Raw genomic sequence first — 19,199 nt, forward strand, 5'->3', positions numbered from 1 at the left:
GGCAATTCGAAGGGGTTCGCTCTGAATGACCTTGAACTTTGACCCCCTAATATCACAGCCCACAGGGTTTACCGAGCTTAGATAATTAAGAAGCGCAGTGGAAACTGGAAGGGGGCGGATTTCGCCCACCCCTCCTGTTTTTCGCCAATAACTCGCGCTGCAAACATAGTATTAATTTGAAATTTTGGCCATAGGCGCGGGAGCCGGGGGGGCAGTGGGGGCAGCTTGCCCCCCCCAACTCTGGGGCCGTGGGGGCGGTGCCCCCACAGCTTTGAGACGGAATACCACACTTGTTTTGCAAATGTTTTCTTTTTTGTTGAAAAAGCCGAGGGGTGAAAAATAAGTGGCCTAAAACCGGTGAGAAAACTAGATTTGGGGGTACCCTAGGTTAATCTCTATTATGGTGTGCCCCCCCAGTCGGAGAGTAGTTCCCGCGCCCCTGATTTTGGCTACCTGTCCAGAACTGAATTGCAGATCTTCTCGTGCAAGAAATAAGAAAATCAGTTCACAACTTTTCTAGTAATAGCGGTGTAAAGTCAAACATCTCGCCGCCGCGGCAGTGCGGCGCGGCGGCGCGGCGCGCGGCGGCCGGCGCTAGCCGTTACGCGCCGCCTGAAGGGGCGGACAGGGAAGACTGAGCCGGGGCGGGACGGTTCCGTCTTTAGGTACATCGCGCTCTTTACCACTGATTATATTCGATTCGTGTCAGATTTTGTGAGAAGGCTGAGAAATGTACAGGCAATCATATGATCAAGAATTTTGAAAATCGCCCGATAACTTGAGCTATGAGTGTGTAAACACAAAATTGTGATTGCCGCGTTTCCCGCGTCGGCCGATCCGGCTTCAGTCGGCGACATCTTACCCCTAGCAGGCTTCTAACTGCCATATTTGTTGTTGAATTAATTAAAAATTCACCATACATTCTCACAAACATATGTCCTTTCGTAAAGTGAAAGAAAAAAGAAAATCGGCCGGTAACTTTTTGAGTTATCGGCGTGTAAACGCAAAAAAGTCGCTCATATGGCAAAATTTGACTACATTTGACCTCATTTGACCTTGAAGATATTGACCTAGGGTCATGAAATTCATACGCAACAGAGCTCCCCAGGGCCCACACCTACCCTCCAAATTTCGTCTTTCTTGCCCCAGTGGGAGCTATCTTAGGGGGGGGGGGGCGACATCCGCCCCCCCTTCCACTGGGCGTAGTACTCGAAACCCTCCCACTGCGCGTGTTAAGCATAATGACCAGTGCATCTAGATGTATCAACTCACAGAATTTCATTAAAATCTGAGGGGTCCGCTGCGAGTGGGTCACGTGACCGCCACGTGGCTGCAACATTTGACCTGCCCTATCTCCGAAGTGAGGGCTTGCCGAGCTAAGTTTATGGACAAGAGACTGAGGAGGTCAATGCCTATCTGCATTAATTTTTTTAAGGAATTTGAAAAGGTCCGCCACCAATGACCTTGAACTTTGACCCGTCATATATCCGTAAGTAAGGCTTGCCGAGATTACATTTTGTGCTTATCGTACTCAGCAGGTCAGATCTATCATTAGAGTGATTTTCAGCCAGACCGAAGGGGTCCTCTGAATGACGCTTGTTCAAACTGATGCCGAAACGGTTATAACGATTGGCCATCGAACAACGCAAAAAGGCGCATTGTTGTAGCGTCACGGCGGTAGCGACACGACGTTCTTGCTGGACGCACTGCGCTGAATCTCTGAGCTGCCGCGCCCTTCCAAATGTGATGAGCAGGCAACAGGCCAGTGTGTCTCACTGCATATATTATGAATCTGTTGGGCGTTGGCAGAGGCGCTGGGAGCCCCGCCGTCACAGCCTCTGTCTCATTGGCTCCCTAGGGCCGGCCGGCCGCGACACTGGACCGAGCCGGCCCCGACACTGGACTGCGCCGGCTCAGACACGCGCACTAGCGCGGGCGCCTATAGCGGAGCTCGGGCGCAGCGGCCGAGCGGCGCCGACCGGTCCGCGGCGGCACAACAGCACGCAGGTGGAGACAGCGCTATGATGCACAACGCTCGGCTTACAAAATGAGATTACAATAGACGCGTTTATGGACAAGAAGAGGCATACAAACTGGCTTCAAAACAACCCGCTCTACCATTCATAATTGCATGATGCATTCGGATATCAAATTGCTCCGCCAATAACTGCAACATGGCGATGAAAATATATGTTTGACACAGTATATACGTAACGATACAGGCAAAGCATACCTATCCACAAATTCTACAAGTACGCTGAGCCGCAGCCGTGGCGCTCGGCTGAAGTGTGGGTGCCGTGCGTCTCTCGGCAGTCACCGAGTGGGTGGACTCGTGCCGACGGATCTGCTGACAGGGGTCGGCTCGGCTGCGCGCCGCGCCGCCGCTCGCTCCACTGGGGGCGGCGGCCGCTCACAGCGGCGGCGCCGGCGGCGGCGGCACCGCGTGCGCGTGCGCCGCCTGCTTGTTGGAGCGCAGCCGGTCCAGTCCGTGCTTGGAGCGCGCGCCGGCGGCGGCGGCTGCCGGCTCGTCGTCGTCGCTGGTGCAGCCGAAGGCGGCTGCCGGCCGGCGCGCGGTGGCCTGCATCAGCTCGGCGTCCGGCGAGTCGCACGCCTCGTACAGCATAATGTTCAGCGTCTCCTCGTAGATGCGCGCCTCGTGGCACTCCACCTGCGCGCACGGTCAGACGGGTCACTGGGTCAGACGGGTCACAGTGTCACAGGGTCACAGTGTCACAGTGTCACATTGTCACAGTGTCACAGTGTCAGACGGGTCACATTGTCACAGTGTCAGACGGGTCAGTGTCAGTGTCGGGTCACTGGGTCAGAAGGGTCATTGGGTTCACATGACAAGTTAGCTCCAGTCGATTCAACATATGAATGGAGTTTTCTTGAGTCGATTTAACCTTGGACTCAAACTGCTTATACGTGTACATAGGGGAGACCGGGGCAAAGCGGCCACCCTAATGTCTGTTTCTAAGCCGACGCTTCATTTTCAAACTTGGGAAGATTCTTCATTAAATTGCCTTTCATTTTAACTTCTTTTTATTTCTAAAGGCGTTCACGTTTAGGAGATATTGGCAATACTTTACACCTATGCATTTTGGCCACTTTGCTCCACCCCGCGGGGCAAAGTGGACACCAGCGATTTATTTGCCCCGACATGAGCAATAGGATAGTTGCCTCATACACGACTAGACTTGTTGAAGCTTGATTTAAACGAGGATGGATGTTTATTTTGTCATCCTCCCATCTTAGTTAAACAATGCAAGGGCATATTAGAAAAAAAAAACAGTGCATTTTTTTTAACTGATGTAACCGAAAAATTGCCGAAATAAACGCATGACGATAGATTTAAATATTAATAACGTTTTTTGTCCAGATGGAAACAACTTATGGCCAACTGTGGGCTGGCCACTTTGCCCCGTCCACTTTGGCCCGCGCATACCGTCCGAGACAAAAATATTTCAGCTCAGCTATTAGAGGGGGCATAAAGCATTAAAATTGGTAGAAGATAGGTACGATAACCAAACAATGCATGAACGAGATCGCTTAAATAAAATTCCACACGGTTGTGGAATAAAATAACATTTAAAAATAGTAAAAATAGAAAGACACCAGGGAAGAAATACTTTTCCGTGTATCACAGAACAGTGGCGATGGGCCGGAAACCACAGCTTATCCGAACGACCATGAAGCGAACTATAATTGGCAACCAATAACTGGTGTTGACATCAGTTGTGAAACTGAAAGCTTCAAATACGGGGTGGCCGCTGTGCCCCGGGTGGCCACTGTGCCCCGTTCTCCCCTATGTGAATCAAATCGACTTATGACTCATTCAGCTTTCAAAGCATTTGATTCGATCCGACTCATGACTCAAAGTAAAATGAATGATTCTCAAATCGACTCATGATTTGACTTGTATAGTCGTACAAAGTGTGGAAAGAAATTACGCGAATACACTGTTCTCGTAACAATAAAAAAACGATGGTGACATGACAACTTCATCGTTTACTATATCCTCATCTCAGTGGCGGCGGAACACCTTCAAGGGAGGGGGGGGGGAGGGCACTGCCGACTTTTGGTCCCATTCTTTCCATGCAACGCCCATAGGGCTAATGTTAAAATGCCAAAATCAAAGGGGGGCACGGTGGCACGGTGTCCCGGTGCCCCCCCCCCCCTCCCCCTGTTTCGCCGCCTATGCCTCATCTGTGTGCGATACACTGATTAAGTGTTCCAGCACAATTGACATCAGGATCTAAAGCAATGCTGATGAAAGCTTAGCCCACGCCTTCTCGAGCTGTCTGGTGAGGCAAGCGGTGCTGGTGGCTCCTAGCAGATCTCTGACGTTATCCTGACGAATCATCCATATATTTTTGATCGAATTAAGCTCTGGGCTATTCCCAGATACGACATTGTATGCTCAGAAGGACAGGTTCCCACAGCACCAGTCTTTCGTCCTTTGGCGGTGTGAGGAAGGACTTCAGCAATCATGAAGAAGATTTTCTTTGCGTCGGGCACAAAAATGACATTAATCATCTGGCCGGTTTTCCCCATCGGTGGACTAGACTAGAGACTAGAGAGACTCGTCTGCAATGATGCTCCACTGGTTGCACCCTTTATTGTTGGTTACCTTTTGTCGCGCTATGTACAATTTTGACTCAGCAGCCGGGCGCTGATAAGCCCTTGGTGTGCACCTTTGCCGGATGGTGGACGGCTGAGACGGGCGGGACATCGGATGCATCAGCAGCCTCCACGCAGTTGTTATGCCGTTTTGACGGAAGAAACAGCACAAAAGATGTCTCACCCAACCACAACACCAGCTGCCGGTCCTCCTATGTCCAGGTTTGGCGCTCTTTGGAAAACTTCATGCGGCAATCCTACTGCTATTTCGTGAATGTTGGTCATATCGAGGGTTTGTACAGTTAAATTTTCGAATTTGAATTGATATATGTGCGATTCGTGAGATGTTACATCGGGTACCCGGCCGCAGTAAGCCATTTAGCTGGTTTTGGGTCGACTGCCGCCGTTTTGTCACCGACTTGGCGCCCAGCCAGTCGGTGACCCGGTCCCGGTGAACCCTGTTCGCCGAGGGTTTGCTGCGGCAGACAGAGGCAGCTTTTTAACCGGCGCCGGGCCGGTGCTCGAAGCGAACCGCGCCGGGCCCGGGAGGGTGGAACACCCCGTCGGGTGAGACTAAATGCTTACTTCGAAATCTAAGCTGTGTTGCGGCATTGGCGGTTATGTGCGGCGTGTATGCCGCATGATTAGTAAGCGGCGACCACTAAATTAAAGGCTTAAACGCTCCAACCTGTTTTCAATGAATAACACTGCATACCAAAAATGTCAATCGCTCTCGTCATAAGATATTTAGATTTCAATAACTAATTTATCTGCATCATCATTTTGAACCAAATTAATGCTTTCAACTTAGTACTCACTCATTCCTTCCTTCGTTGGCTCCAAACAGTATACTTCCGATTGTCTGGAAATCGTATGCCAAATCCCGCACCTGTACATATACGATTGGTGCATATAAAGGCCGATGTAAGAATTTCAACAGGCTCTCGCATGCGATTTCCTGGCTACCCAAAAAGTCTGTTTCAGTCATGCTATCAAAACATGGCATGTCAGCCCTATCACCAGCTTGTAGTGCCCCTGACCGTCACAGACTCCCTTCCCTCCTTAAAAGCCTAGTTTCCCTCCATCATCTCTACTAGATTTAGGTGATGCTCCGACAAATTCACAAACAAGACCGAACTTGTTCGGAGTTCGGACTGTGAGTTAACCCTCGCCCTTTAGGGGGGGGGGGGGGGTCGAACGGACTCCCCTCGGTTTTTCGCAAATAACTCGCGTAAAAAGCGGCCGATCACGACGTAACTTTTAGTACTCTCGCGTTGATCAATTTTACACCTACCCTCAAAATTTCATGACCCTGACGCAAATAACCTTTGACCTGTGACCTACTTTTCGAGACCATGTTTGGCCGGAACCGCGATTCAGCGTATGTCGGCTCGCATTAGCAGCGCGTTTGCAGTCTTTTCGTGGTTTCAACTTTCAAGCGTTCAAACATGTGATATGATGTTGCCCCCATGCATTAGGGTGGGTGTCAAGGTCACCTGAAGGTCAGGTCAGGTCATTGACCTTTGGTGACCTCGGTTCACTTTTTCGAGTTTGACATGTTTCTAGGCCAGTTTTTTTTTCGAGCTGAATTCGAATTAAGCAGCCACATGAACGTTTACAAAGTAGTTTTGGTGCCTTCGTAACATGTTACGAGGCTGTCAGAGGCGGTTGACACCTACTACAAATACCCGGCAGGACCTCTACTGGTTGACCTGACCTGACCTAACCCGACCTGGCCTAAATGAATGAAGACATCATCTGTGATCAAAACTAGCATGATATTCGTGATCAGCACCCCGAAAAACCCAATAGCAGCCACACTACGACGTTCTAACAGGTCCCAATTTTCCCGCCTTTTGGGTCATTTACCTGACCTGGAAGGTCAACCGATGACCTAGGACCTTAAAATTGGGTATCATCGGCTTCCTCTTGTCACGGGCAACACGCTCGTTTTTTCCGCGAAGCTCTAGCTTGATCAGGAGCGAAACGTCAAGGGGCTGTTCGCGGCTTATACGTTCGGCTTATACCTTATACGTTCGCGGCTGGAAAAACACCAATACGGGCGAGGGTCAAGTTGAAAGTATTAATTTGGTTCAAAACAATGATGTAGATAAGTTAGTTATTTAAATCTAAATATCCTATGACGAGAGCGATGGACATTTTTGGTATGCAGTGTTATCCATTGAAAACAGGTCAAAGCTATTGAGTTTTTAATTTAGTGGTCGCCGCTTACTAATCATGCGGCATACACATCGCACATGACCGTCAATGCCGCAACGCAGCTTAGATTTCGAAGTAAGCATTTAGTCTCACCCCATCCCGTCTAACTTCGCTCCTGGGCCACGTATAGCGACATGCGGTAAACAAGCGGCAATCGAAATCGAGCGTCAAAAATCATTCTTCGGTCATTTTTTACGGCGGGTCAAAGGTAAGGTCACCAGAGGTCATCAAAGGTAAAATGTTACCGATTTAAACGTTTTTCATAAAAAAACCGGCGCGTAACTCGGGAACTGATAGAGCTAAGACGCCACGGAAAAGCGCATTCGATAGCCCTTTTAGGGCTTTCTGATCAAGTTCTTTAGATGTGACCATTTGACCTAGGACCAACGGTTTAGCCTCCAGAGGGTTAAAGCTGGAAAAATAACAATTTTTACAAAAAATATGTAATACTATTGACTCAGGAAAAACACAACATTGATTTTGCCCGCATCGTGTTTCCCCCGTCAAGACGCGTCGAATAAGCTGTAATCTAAAAATGAGCATTTTCAAAACTTAACCTAACATCAAAGTCATGACCTGACCGGAAATGTTAATGTTGCATATCAGTCGATCCGTATCGTCGACCTGAACAAATTTAAGGTGTTTTCATCGCTCTAGCATCTGTTTGTCAAAAACTATTGCCAAACAAAGTATTTGGGACATTTTATGGTCAGATATGACCTCGGGAACATAAGGAGGAGTGACGGGCGCTATTTTTTTCCTATTGGCTATTAGGTGTTATGTTTACATGTATCACCATGTTTGAGAATGTCTAGAATGGCGTTGGTCCAAAAGAGATGCCGTTAAATTTTCTCTCATTGATTTATAATGGAGAAGGCGCAAAATTGACCTGACCCTAGGTCACCGATATCAAAATTCCGAGACGCATTTCATACATACTGTTACTTTTATGAATCGCTGAAATTTTCAAGGCGATCGTTCAGTCGGTGTAGCTATGACAAGCATTCTAACCTTTTCTGAGGTAATGTTACTTGACGTGAGCTGGTGACCTGACCTTGAGCGACCTGGGTCTGAAACTTTCACAACATGTGCGGAAAAGATGCATGAACAGGTGTGCTCAAAACGACTTATCTCCGAAAGACCGCGATAGGGATGTCTAAACTCCCCCCCCCCCCCCACAGCCCGGCGCGGGTTAAATCCTCTCAAGTCGTATTATGCTTTAACCAAATGCATAACTGAGTAAGGCTGCTGCTGCTGAGACCGTTGCCATTCCCTTCCGCTCCAGCCCAGCCAAAACCATCTCCAACGCTTTCTCTGGCAACTCCATATCGTGCTCTTTAGTATTTGCCGATTTTGGTCTTGCGCAGCGTACGACATGTGTACCATTCAAAATCGAGACGTCCTTTCAGGTCATCGTCCAAAGTCAAATCACTTTTGGTAGATAAGGCGACAACAAACACGACCAATCAGTTCCATGACAGCCGGCGTTCATACAAATATCCACGGACGGGCAGCATTGTAAGAAAGTACATGTTCTCGTAATTGCTTTCCACTCTGTACAACCCTGCCGGATACACGGCAGCCATGGCCGCCCGGACCGTCTGTCAGAGGCCAGTCTCGCTGAGTGGGACCGTCTGTATCAGAGGCCAGTCTCGCTGAGTGGGACCGTCTGTCAGAGGCCAGTCTCGCTGAGTCTGTGTCAGAAGCCAGTCTCGCTGAGTGGGGCCGCCCGCGGGCCAGATGAGCGAGTAATAGGGCTGCTATAAATCACAACCCTACTACTGACTCGTCGCACTCGCGGGCGCCCGAGCCGAGTCCTGGCGAGTCCGCCGGTCCCGGTGAGCCGAGTCCTGGCGAGTCCGCCGGTCCCGGTGAGCCGAGTCCACAATGCCTGGTTAGCCGAGTCCTGGTGAGTCCGGCCGTCTGGGAGCCAGCATAACGACTCTCTTCTCTGTGCACTTAGCGGGCGGTACCTGGCGCCAGCGTACACGGTGTCCAGAAATTATTTGCCCCTTGATCATTCAGCTATAATCCCACCGTGCGCTTTAAGAACTGTTGAAAATTTGCTAAGACCGTGCCTCAGGCTATCCACAGCTGTCCGTTAGTCACACGACCTAAGTCGGTCACCTGAGCTTGACACTTGCGAGGCGCCAGGGGCCAGTGTTTGATAGGCGTAACTCGCACCTGAACGTGGTATCTACTTTAACGAAAGGAATTCTTTGACAGAGCGTTCTGAAGTTATGGTGAAGACTGGAATGAAGTAGAAAGTCAAATCGAATCCTCTGTCCTAATCCCAATCGAAAACCTATGGGGAATCATGAAGGAGGAGTTCAGCAAGATTGAACCAGCTCCCATAGAAAACGGACTTTAGAAAGGTGTGGCATAACATCATAATCTGTAAAAGGTGTGACTGAACATCAGCGTGGATACTCTGGACATCTTGATCTATGGAATGCCAAAGCGGATGAGGGAATGGGTAGGGCAGGACAGGGGATAAATCGATAAATGACCCGGGGGTAAAACCATGACCCGGCGGCTCTTTGTTTATTTATTATGGCGGCGATTTGATGGAGGGGCAAATAATTTCCGGACACCCTGTACAGCTCGACAGCAATGGACAGCTCTGTCGCCGGTCGGCGGGGCTGTCAGCTTTGCATAGTGCAGCACGAGCACGGGTGGCAGATATTTGACTGAAGCACCTGATCTAAAGCTACAATAGACGGCCAATAACTGTCCGGCTGATGACATAGGCACTGGACGACCAGTCAATGAGGACTGTGAGGACCAGTAAATGAGGGCCAGTGCACGGCGACTGTGAGGACTGTGAGGAGTGCCAGACGGCGGCGGGTGAAGACTGCGCGGCTCCACTGTGCGGCCGCGGCGGCCCGCTCCGCTCCATACCTTGGTGTGCTTCTTGTCGGTGGCGTACACGATGGAGGTGCAGCAGACCTCGGCCACCTTCTGACCGCGGCCGTAGAAGGTCCACATGCAGATCTCGTTGGTGGCCGTCACGTCCTTGATGAAGAGCACGCGATGGCTGAAGCGAAGGCTCAGCTTGTCGAACATCTCCAGGTTCTTCAGCATGTTGTCGTCGGACGCGCTGTAGGACACGGGGCCGGTCAAAGGGGCGCGGCGGGACACGGGGCCGGTCAAAGGGGCGCGGCGGGACACGGGGCCGGTCAAAGGCGCGCGGCAGGCGCGGCGGGACACGGGGCCGGTCGGTCAGAGGGGCGCGGCGGGACACGGGGCCGGTCGGTCAGAGGGGCGCGGCGGGACACGGGGCCGGTTGGTCAGAGGGGCGCGGCGGGACACGGGGCCGGTCGGCCAGAGGGCGCGGCGGGACACAGGGCTGAGGGCCGGTCAGACGGAGTGCAGGTCCGTGACGCGGCGACGGCAAGTCACGCGCAGAGCGGTTCAACAGGCGCTCGCTACTGCCGACCGCCGATCGCTGTCTGGAGTCGAGTGTAGGTCCAACCCGACTCTGCAGCGGCCAGCCGCGGCGCTGGGCGGCGGACCGCGCACCGCACCCACCTGGTGTACGAGTACTTGTTGTTGTGCCGGTTGATGAGCAGCTTGACCACGGGCTTGGTGCTCTGGCTGATGAGCTGGTGCTCCTCGCGCGAGCTGGTGATGAGCGGGATCCGACAGATGGGCTGCACGTCTCGGTCGGTGAGCTTCTTCAGTGCGCTGTCGCACGCCTCGCCTGCAGCAGAGGGCGGCACGGGACACCCAGTGACCGACAGGCAGCGCGCGCAGAGCCCGGCCAGAACCCACTTCAGTCGACTTATTGCATTCGGTGCCCGGTAAGGGGTTTTCAGAAGAAGAAAAAAGCATAACAATGCGTAATTAAGAACTAAATATTCCATAATCGAAGAACAGGTTGTTTACGGGCGTGCGGAGACAAGGCGGGCGTTTTTCATTGTTTTTTTTTTTCCGCGGCGTTTGTGTTGTCAATGTTGCCGGCGTGCGTGCGGACGTTTCTTTGTATATATTTACATACTTTAATTTCTAAGTTCTTTTTCCTTTCTTTCAAACCTTCGGTCCGGCGATGCTTAGTATTGCATTGTTATCGAAGTACAGGTTATGAGCATATTTAATTGACCGAATACTCAATATAATCTGAATAAAATGACAAAATAGCAAAAATTCGGGTATATTCAAGATCGGCTGACAAAGATATGTGATCGATTATACCCGAATTTTTGCTATTTTGTCATTTTATTCAGATTATATTGAGGACTAGGTCACTCCGTAGCGCCTACCGGCGCTTATTCTAGGTCTCCCCGTACCGTCTTCTTCCGCTATGTATTGATATACCTACTCGTGAGTAAGTGAGTGAGTGAGTGAGTGAGTGAGTGAGTGAGTGAGTGAGTGAGTGAGTGAGTGAGTGAGTGAGTGAGTGAGTGAGTGAGTGAGTGAGTGAGTGAGTGAGTGAGTGAGTGAGTGAGTGAGAGAGAGAGAGAGAGAGAGAGAGAGAGAGAGAGAGAGAGAGAGAGAGAGAGAGAGAGAGAGAGAGGAGAGAGAGAGAGAGAGAGAGAGAGAGAGAGCGACAAACAGCAAGCTGATCTCGGGCGGGTGAGGCGTAGGCGGGTTTAGTCTGTGTGTGCGTGTAACCCGGTCTGGTGGGGGTGGCCGTGGGGAGCGAAGCTGGATTCTGGAGTGAATTGTGAGAAGTGACAATAAATATCCAGTGGTTGAACTCAGTGGCTGTGAGAGAAGTGAGAGACGGAAGTGACGGAAGTGCGAGGACTGACGGCAGGCCACAAACGCGTGGACTGTGACCCGTCCCGTCCTACTTCCGGGGACCTCGGCTCTTCTCACCTCGTTGGGGTGTGCGAATGGGCGGCCACCGGTGTGTCGCCAGCGAAAACCGAGGGCTTAACTCTTTTCCCGTGTTTCGCCATCGAGACCGGGGAAAGGGGCCTCTTTCCATACAAGGGGTGCAGCCAGTCGGCTTCGGCCAACCTCGCTATCGAGGCGTCGAAGTATCGGTAGATCCGTCTGCTCACGGCGCCCTCGCCACTGAGGAGCATTGATCAGGCAGCGACTGTCGCCCTTCTCACCAATCCTGTCCCAATTTCCGACCCCCTAATCCCCCTCAGCCAGTCACAAAACACAAGTGTCGTCCGTGCATGTAAACCAGAGGATATCGTGGCGACAGTCAGGTCATCACAGGTCACGGAAATATTATATCATGCGTCGGTCACGTGACACATGTTTTATGGTCCATTTAGGCCATAGATTTCGAATTTGATGTCATTTGTGTCATTAGAGGTCAGTTTAAGTTGAATTTAGCTTAGGTCAGGTCACTTTCAGGTCAAAAAAGGTCAAATTTTTAAGTTAAAATTTTTCAACAAAAAAGGTGTCTATTGGATGAAGTTGGAGCTCAGGAACACGATGGTGCTATTTATATTGATGAAAACGTACTGAAAAATTGATTTCAAAAATTTATAATTATGAATTGTTTGCTATAATGCGTATAACTTGGCCATTTTTGAAGATATTTAGCTAAAACTTGCTACAGTAAGTCATAAGCATGTGTTCTATCACACATTCCGTTTTTTCTTCGGTAAGTCAAAAAGTTTTTGTAAAAATATAAAAATATAAATTTTAAATTTTATCATATATTTTCAAAATTTTAAAAATCCGAGATAGCAGTTTGATAGAGGAGTCTATTCTGAGTTCTTTCATGGAAAGAAATTGGATCTAGCTTAAAAACTGAGCTCTTGGGAGCGATTGCCGTGGTTCAATGTTTCGCGTCGAAATCGGCCGAACATGACGTCATTTCCGGCCGATCTATGGTAGCTACGAAGTTGATATTTTGACACAAGGTTAAACGGGAGAAGGGCTATGAAACGGGGGGGGGGGGCTCAGTGGGGCGCGGGTTACCGCGCAATGTGACGGTGGATCCATCAAGCTTGACCGAGGAAGGGCCTGCTATAATTTGAAAGTCACGGAACCAACTGAACTGGGGAATGGACGAAGACAGTGTGGCCAAATTGGCAATAGTGCGGGAAAATCATCCCCTAATGAAAAAGATGGCATCCTCAAAATTGGGGAAAAGACATCCTCACGACTTTTTCGCTGAAATATGTCATACCTACTGTTCTGCAAGGCATCAATGTGTTTGGCAACTTCTTGCTAGGTCATAAAATACTTCTGTCTGAATAAGCACTCACTTAAATATAGGTATACACAATGTTAAAGGGACCCTCCCACCTTAACATTAGATTTGAGTTGAGATAGCCAAAATGAGGTCCCTGGCTCACAATTACCGGTTTCGGCACTCACAACATCGATAAATGCCTTAAATCGGAAATATTGAATTTCAAAATTGCAGCATTTTGATTCAGAGGGGCTAATGCATAGGAATACCCCTCTAAATGTGTGACGTCAGCGCAGATATCTAACGATTTTTAAATGTTTGACTAAAACGTTTTGTAGCACGCGGTGGTATATGCTGCTTTGCGCGCAACAAGTGCCGCACTTTCAGCTGCCAAACTATTGCTTCCAAATAAAGTCGCTAGGAACAGCGGAGATCCCAAAAAGTAAACAAAAGTAAAAGTCTAATATCTTGAAAACCGGTGAATATTTTTCGGTGAAATTTGGTAGATATTCGTTTCCGCTCTTTCTGAACCGAGCGACATCACTTTCATGCCAATTCATAAACTTTTTTGAAGGTGGAAGGGTCCCTTTAAGCAATATTCATATTCCTATGTTCTGGCAATATTGATATAAAATATAGGTTGAGGTATGTATGCAGCAAATGCAAGACGTATGGAAGAACACAAATGCAAGACCAGAGACAGCATGACATCATGCGCCTCGATAACATCTTTCGAATGTTATCCAAATTTTTCTGATCTGACTATTGGTTCCGGGAATACGACGTGGGCCTTTGCCCCCCCCCCCCCAACAGGACCTGGGGGCTGCCAGACCTTAACGGGGCGCGGGTTTAATATGACAACACAGACTACGTCTGACTGATATCAAACCTGAGCCTGTGTGTTCAGAACATGGCATTTATCTGAAAATATATTGTCAGGCTAACCAGGCGTTAATAGCAAGTTCATTTGATAAGACTCAATGAAACAAAGCGATTCTAAAATACCTAATTAGCATGCTTCACTGTATCAAAGACTATTACAGGATAATGTGTCCTGTAACGTTTATTTTGGAGCGTGTTGTTGACGTACCGAGCTCCTGTATGCAGTAGTACTTGGCCTCCGTGTATAGTTCGGCCAGCTCGCGGGCAGTGTCCGGCAAAGTCACAGTGCCGTCCCTCAGGTAGTTGAGCACTGTGCCAAAATGCTTGCCACAACGGTCAACCAGAATCCAGCCTGTCAATGACAGCAAACAAGAGTCATCAGACATATGTCATGCCATTTTTGGGTAGGGGCTCCATCGGCATGGGTATGAGGGGTGGGGGGAGGGGAATCTGCATGAGGGGGCCAGTCTGGAGCCCCTTCCATTCATTAGCCTTCCACTCCAGACGGTGGGTGGGGGACATTTTTTTGCCCTCCCCTTTAGTCTTTTTTCGATATATCTCCAGAACCACTGCGCCGATCGTCACCAAACTTTCAGTACCCTCTCGTGAATAGCTATTGCAGATTGTGACAAAAAATCCAAAGGCTATGATAGGTTGGCCGCTAATGACGTCGGAGTGACGTCATTAGCCTACAGCTTTGGAGATACAGAAAAATGTTTCAGACATAAACAGTGCAAAATTAATAGGGCTACAAAACTGCCATCTCGGATTTTTACATTTTGGATTTTGACCCACAAAAATCAAATAAATAGATTTTTTGAATTTAATACCTAGCTGAAAAATCCACAAAAAATCGAATTTCGAAAAAATACGGAATGTGTGATAGTCCTTACTGCCTTTTATCCACATACCAATTTGAGATCGATACGTCTTTTTTTGAACTGTTCAAATTGATGACGTCAAATTTTCAAACTCAATTTTTAGCAATTCTAGACCACGTAGCGCAAAACAACGACCACTTTTAGACTCCCCGTGACAAGCTGCATCAAATCAATGCCCATTTTATGCATAAATATCAACTTTGAAATTGGACCTTTTTACCTGACCTTGACCTGACCTCCATCCAGAAGGTGACCTAAACCGTACCTGATGGTCTTAAAACCAACATCATTGAGGTGGAAATGAAAAATTGGCCATAAAACATGCATCGCATAACCTCAGTAAGGTTGGGTTCATGTGCTGACCCTTGGTGACCTGGTATTGTCAGTGACCTCTAATAGCAACATATGTGCTAGGCAACTGACGCCCTATCGCTGATTTTCGACAAAATGCGTTTTCCTCGGTGTTATAGCGTATTACCTAGAAGACCCGTGAACGGTGAAACATTTTCCCCGCGTTCGATGTCTCTCAGACGATGAAGATTCTATGTCGTTCGGCCAATCACGTTCCAGTACTGTAGCCGAGCCCCCGCTGACCTCGAACGGGATTGGCCGGATTGCGTAGAATCTTTGTCGTCTGAGAGATATCGAACGCGGGGTTTATCTTTGACCTGACCTGTGACGTCATCGGTGACCCCAAGGTCAATGAAATTTGGCAACCATCGACAAATTTGACAGGGCCATCGAACACCGTTTAAATTTTACGGATCCGTCCAGTAGTTTCGGAGATACGGGGGGGGGGCCAAAAATGCCCCCCCACCGCGCGGAAGGTGGCCGGGAGGCCCACCGCCTGCCGGGTTAATCCTGTGCCCAACTCATAGGCGTCGTCAGACATTTTGGGTTAAGGGGGAGGGGGGGGCAAAATAAATTGGTGCTGCTGTTTCAGCGGCCAGCGCAAGATATTTTGAAATATCATTCCATGACGCATGCGCAGTAGGCATCAGGGGCAGAGCAAGGGGCCAAGCTTCCAACATGATGTCACGGCAGAATAGCATGACAGATTTTCATGATGCCGATTGTCTTAAGCTACTAAATGATGCCTAAATTGTTTTGCTTCTCAACGAGAGATTGAATTGTGGCGCATTTCTTTCTTACATGGATGTATTGGAAGCTGTAATAGCATGGATTGGTAACTACCCTACAGAATATGTAAGAAACACAGTAATATGTTGTTTTCTAGTGTCTTTTGTATGAAATCGTTTGGCATTGATGGTAGGCGATTACCACATATTGCTGGCCATGTTTCACAAAATATTCTGCATCAGAAGTCTGCAAGGTCATTTCTTTCTTGCGATCCCGTAGCTCAGTTGGTAGACCATTGGACTCCGCGTGGTGAGAGCACGTGTTCCTTTCGAACTTCGAAGCGCGACAGACGCTTGACATCTATGGGCCTCCTGACAGGTATGGTTGTGGTTGGTGGCAGGCCGTAGCCAGGCGAAGTCAGTGAGGGGACCGGCCGTGGGCGGCTATGAGCGCACGTTAAACTTTGGACCCTAAATTCTGCCATAGAACTGGAATTGCACAATCGAGGGTAGGTAGAGGGCAGGGTCACCGCAACAAGCTTCGCTCAGCGGTGGCTCTTTCCTTGTGAATCCTTCTTATCAAAAGGTTCGGACTAAATTTATGAAAAAAAGCTCACCAGACGTGTGATGTCATCACACCCAACAGAATATTCTGCCAGCCACGTTGGTGTCCCAGCAAACTATTTTGCAGTATGAAGTCATTGCATGCGATGATTTCAGCCGTCTCGCTCCGCCCTCTCTCTGCCGGCCCGCAAAGCCGAGGGCCATGTCGGCATTATTTGACGCGCAGCGAACCGTGGTGCGAATTAACTGATGGTTTTTGTTCAACAATTGATTAAAATGTGTTCAAATGTGGTTAATAGCAATGTGTCATTGAAAAGAAAGAGAATAATGCCAAAAAAACAACATACTAACCACTTACAATAAGCAATACAGGAAGGTTAACTTAAATCTGCACCACTTTCGCCTCCTGCAGCTATTTTGTCCTTGTGCAAAACTGAGTTTGCACAAGCCTACGTCACATGACATGTGTGACATCATACACCGAAGGGCGGAGCTTTGCAACCGATGGACCCCAACTGTGCATAAGTGGTGCAAAAATTTTCAATGGTATGTGCTCCCTGACCACAGCTCAGGCCTGAACTGGTCCTCAGAGCAGATTCACCACAGAGCCAATTGCGTAGGAACCCCACTGCATTGTCCAAATGTCTCTGCATCCCATGCCTACAAGACTTTGCAAGATTGCCATGTTCTGCAGTCTGGGGCATATGAAAGGTCTAGAATGTTACAACTTAGGGGAAATAAGACAATGTAGGTAGGTACCTACCTAGGTACGGCCCTCCAGGTATTACATGGTTGGTTGCAGACATCATACTAATCGATCTACGTTGACGAATACATCTAATGGCTGTTGAAAACCATTGCCGAAGTGTGTGCACGAACCCTTCTCAGTTCTATTGAGTCATATTACAGGTGTGTCTCTGTCATTCAAAGTTATTAAACCAAAAGCACATAGGCTAACCACCCACTCTTTTGCTGAAGGGCCGTACCTACATGTCTACAGATAGCGAAGAAAATACCAACCTTCTGAATCTGTAAGAACCTCCATTCTTCCACTAAACATTGCCTTCAACATGTTATCATATTTTGTAAGAGTTGCTATGGTTGCGTAATATAACGTCCCTCCAACATTGAGCTTCACATATTGGGAGGGACTACCTTTGATCATAGTCCTTTGGTCCCCAGACATATTTGATGACACGAAACACAAAACGACGTAGATAATTAATTTCCAGCGATATTGAAGTCTAAGCAGCTACATCTAAACACCTATAACGCGGCATAAAATAGTGAACGACTAGTCTCCACTGATCCACACCACACGCAGCGATCAATACAGATGTCAGATACTCTGATTCATCCACCGCCCTAGGCTTTCAGCAAATCAATACACAAGAGCATCAAGAGTTAAATAAATTCGTACTTCATGTTCGGAAACACTGCATTGTTGTTTTGAAAAGGTTGGCATTTTCAAAAAAATAATAAAAATATTTAATTTTTGAAATCTAAAAAATCGACAAAAACTTCCATAATTGGTATAACCCTCGCCGGACCTATTGGTTTACATACGCGCCGGCCGAGGGGGGGGGGGGGTACGACCTTGGGTACGACCCCCTCGCCGTTTCGCCCCTGGTGGTGCTAGCGCGTCGCGGAAAAACGAGCGTGTGCGCCGTTACGAGACGCAGAGATTGGTACCCGATTTTAAGGTCCTAGGTCAACCGGTGACCTCTGAGGTCAGGTCAAGTGCCCCAGGGTACGGCTCAGTTTTGGTGAATAACTTCGCAAAAAACGGCCGCAGAGCCGCGATTTTGGCAGCATCGTGTTCGCCTCGCTCAGGCGCGTCGAATGATATACTTTTTTTCAGGGTCAGTCAACTTAGGGTGTTGACCTCAGGTCAAGGTCAGGTCAGCACCCCCAGGTCACGAAGTTGGTCGAAAGAGGTCATGTCGCATATCATTCGATTCGGCAGGTCTTCCTGAGTCCATTGGTGGCTTTCCCGACTCGCTATCTCAATTTCTTGTTAGTGTCTTGACGAAAAACTGATATGACCTTGATGACGTCATAAATGACGTCACGCAAGGTCAACATTGCAAAAGTGACGCATCTAACCTTGCAAGGAGTGCATCAAATCCCTGACCTCATAGGCCTTTAGGAAAAATCCGAGATATACAGTTGTGAGACTCATAATGGATACTAGATCCTGCAAGTTTCATGTCCTGGCATCACCTCTGGCAGTGAGGGCGTGCGAAGTTGCGACATCTGAAGACCGTGCAGAGGTTTCACTTATGACGTCATAGTCCAGTGACCTGACCTGACCAGAAAATCATGCGGTTGGTGTCAAAAGATCCGGCTTGAATCAAGGTCAGGTATATGTTGTTTTAAAGTCATTTTTTCCCAGGAAATTAGTTATGTATAGTCAGGGGTGTCGATTTTTCAAATGGTTGGGGTGCTCAACCCCTGCACCGGGTGAAAGATTGCAGCTTTGCCATGGGCACAACCGTACAAGGCATGGTTGGGTATCACCATAAGGTACTGATTAGTGATGTCAATTACGGAAAATCGGAATACCGATACCAAACCAAATACCAACCAAAACCGCGGGGAAATACCGAAACCAAACCAATTTGGAATCATGATGAAAATACCAACTTTTTACCAATTTTTTAGCCTCTTATACATTAGTGAGGGCTCATGATACCAACAAAATACCGATTACACTAGGATTGAAATACCAAATACCAAATTGGTATCGGTTTGGTATCGGTATACCAAAAAGTTGGCATCCGATTGACATCTCTAGTACTGATAATCCCGGGATTCCACTAATATTCCCAAAGGTTAAACGTTCTT

At 48.5% G+C, this 19,199-nt stretch overlaps 1 protein-coding gene across 1 annotated transcript; it reads right to left on the minus strand.

Annotated features, from left to right (window-relative positions):
- Positions 1–1,766: 1,766 nt before the first annotated feature.
- LOC122376581 (BTB/POZ domain-containing adapter for CUL3-mediated RhoA degradation protein 3-like) lies at positions 1,767–17,742 on the minus strand. The gene is made up of 5 exons (XM_043356467.1): positions 17,373–17,742; positions 14,037–14,180; positions 10,372–10,543; positions 9,742–9,940; positions 1,767–2,668 (listed from the first exon to the last, which is right to left on the minus strand). Exons 1-5 carry the CDS (start codon positions 17,536–17,538, stop codon positions 2,411–2,413), a joined length of 939 nt encoding a protein of 312 aa, XP_043212402.1. The 5' UTR covers positions 17,539–17,742; the 3' UTR covers positions 1,767–2,410.
- Between the last annotated feature and the right edge of the window lie 1,457 nt (positions 17,743–19,199).

This window comes from Amphibalanus amphitrite, unplaced genomic scaffold (genome assembly GCF_019059575.1).
Source record: "Amphibalanus amphitrite isolate SeventyFive unplaced genomic scaffold, NRLGWU_Aamphi_draft 002201F_arrow, whole genome shotgun sequence".
Classification (NCBI taxonomy): Eukaryota; Metazoa; Arthropoda; class Thecostraca; order Balanomorpha; family Balanidae; genus Amphibalanus; species Amphibalanus amphitrite.

What these genes read in the sequence shown, in the direction of transcription:
- LOC122376581 (XM_043356467.1), bottom strand. Translation starts at nt 17,538, where the DNA reads ATGTCTGGGGACCAAAGGACTATGATCAAAGGTAGTCCCTCCCAATAT. An exon ending in GGTTCTTACAGATTCAGAAG is followed by an intron (nt 14,181 to 17,372) that starts GTTGGTATTTTC and finishes TGTCATTGACAG; the next exon opens with GCTGGATTCTGGTTGACCGT. An exon ending in CTACTGCATACAGGAGCTCG is followed by an intron (nt 10,544 to 14,036) that starts GTACGTCAACAA and finishes CCTCTGCTGCAG; the next exon opens with GCGAGGCGTGCGACAGCGCA.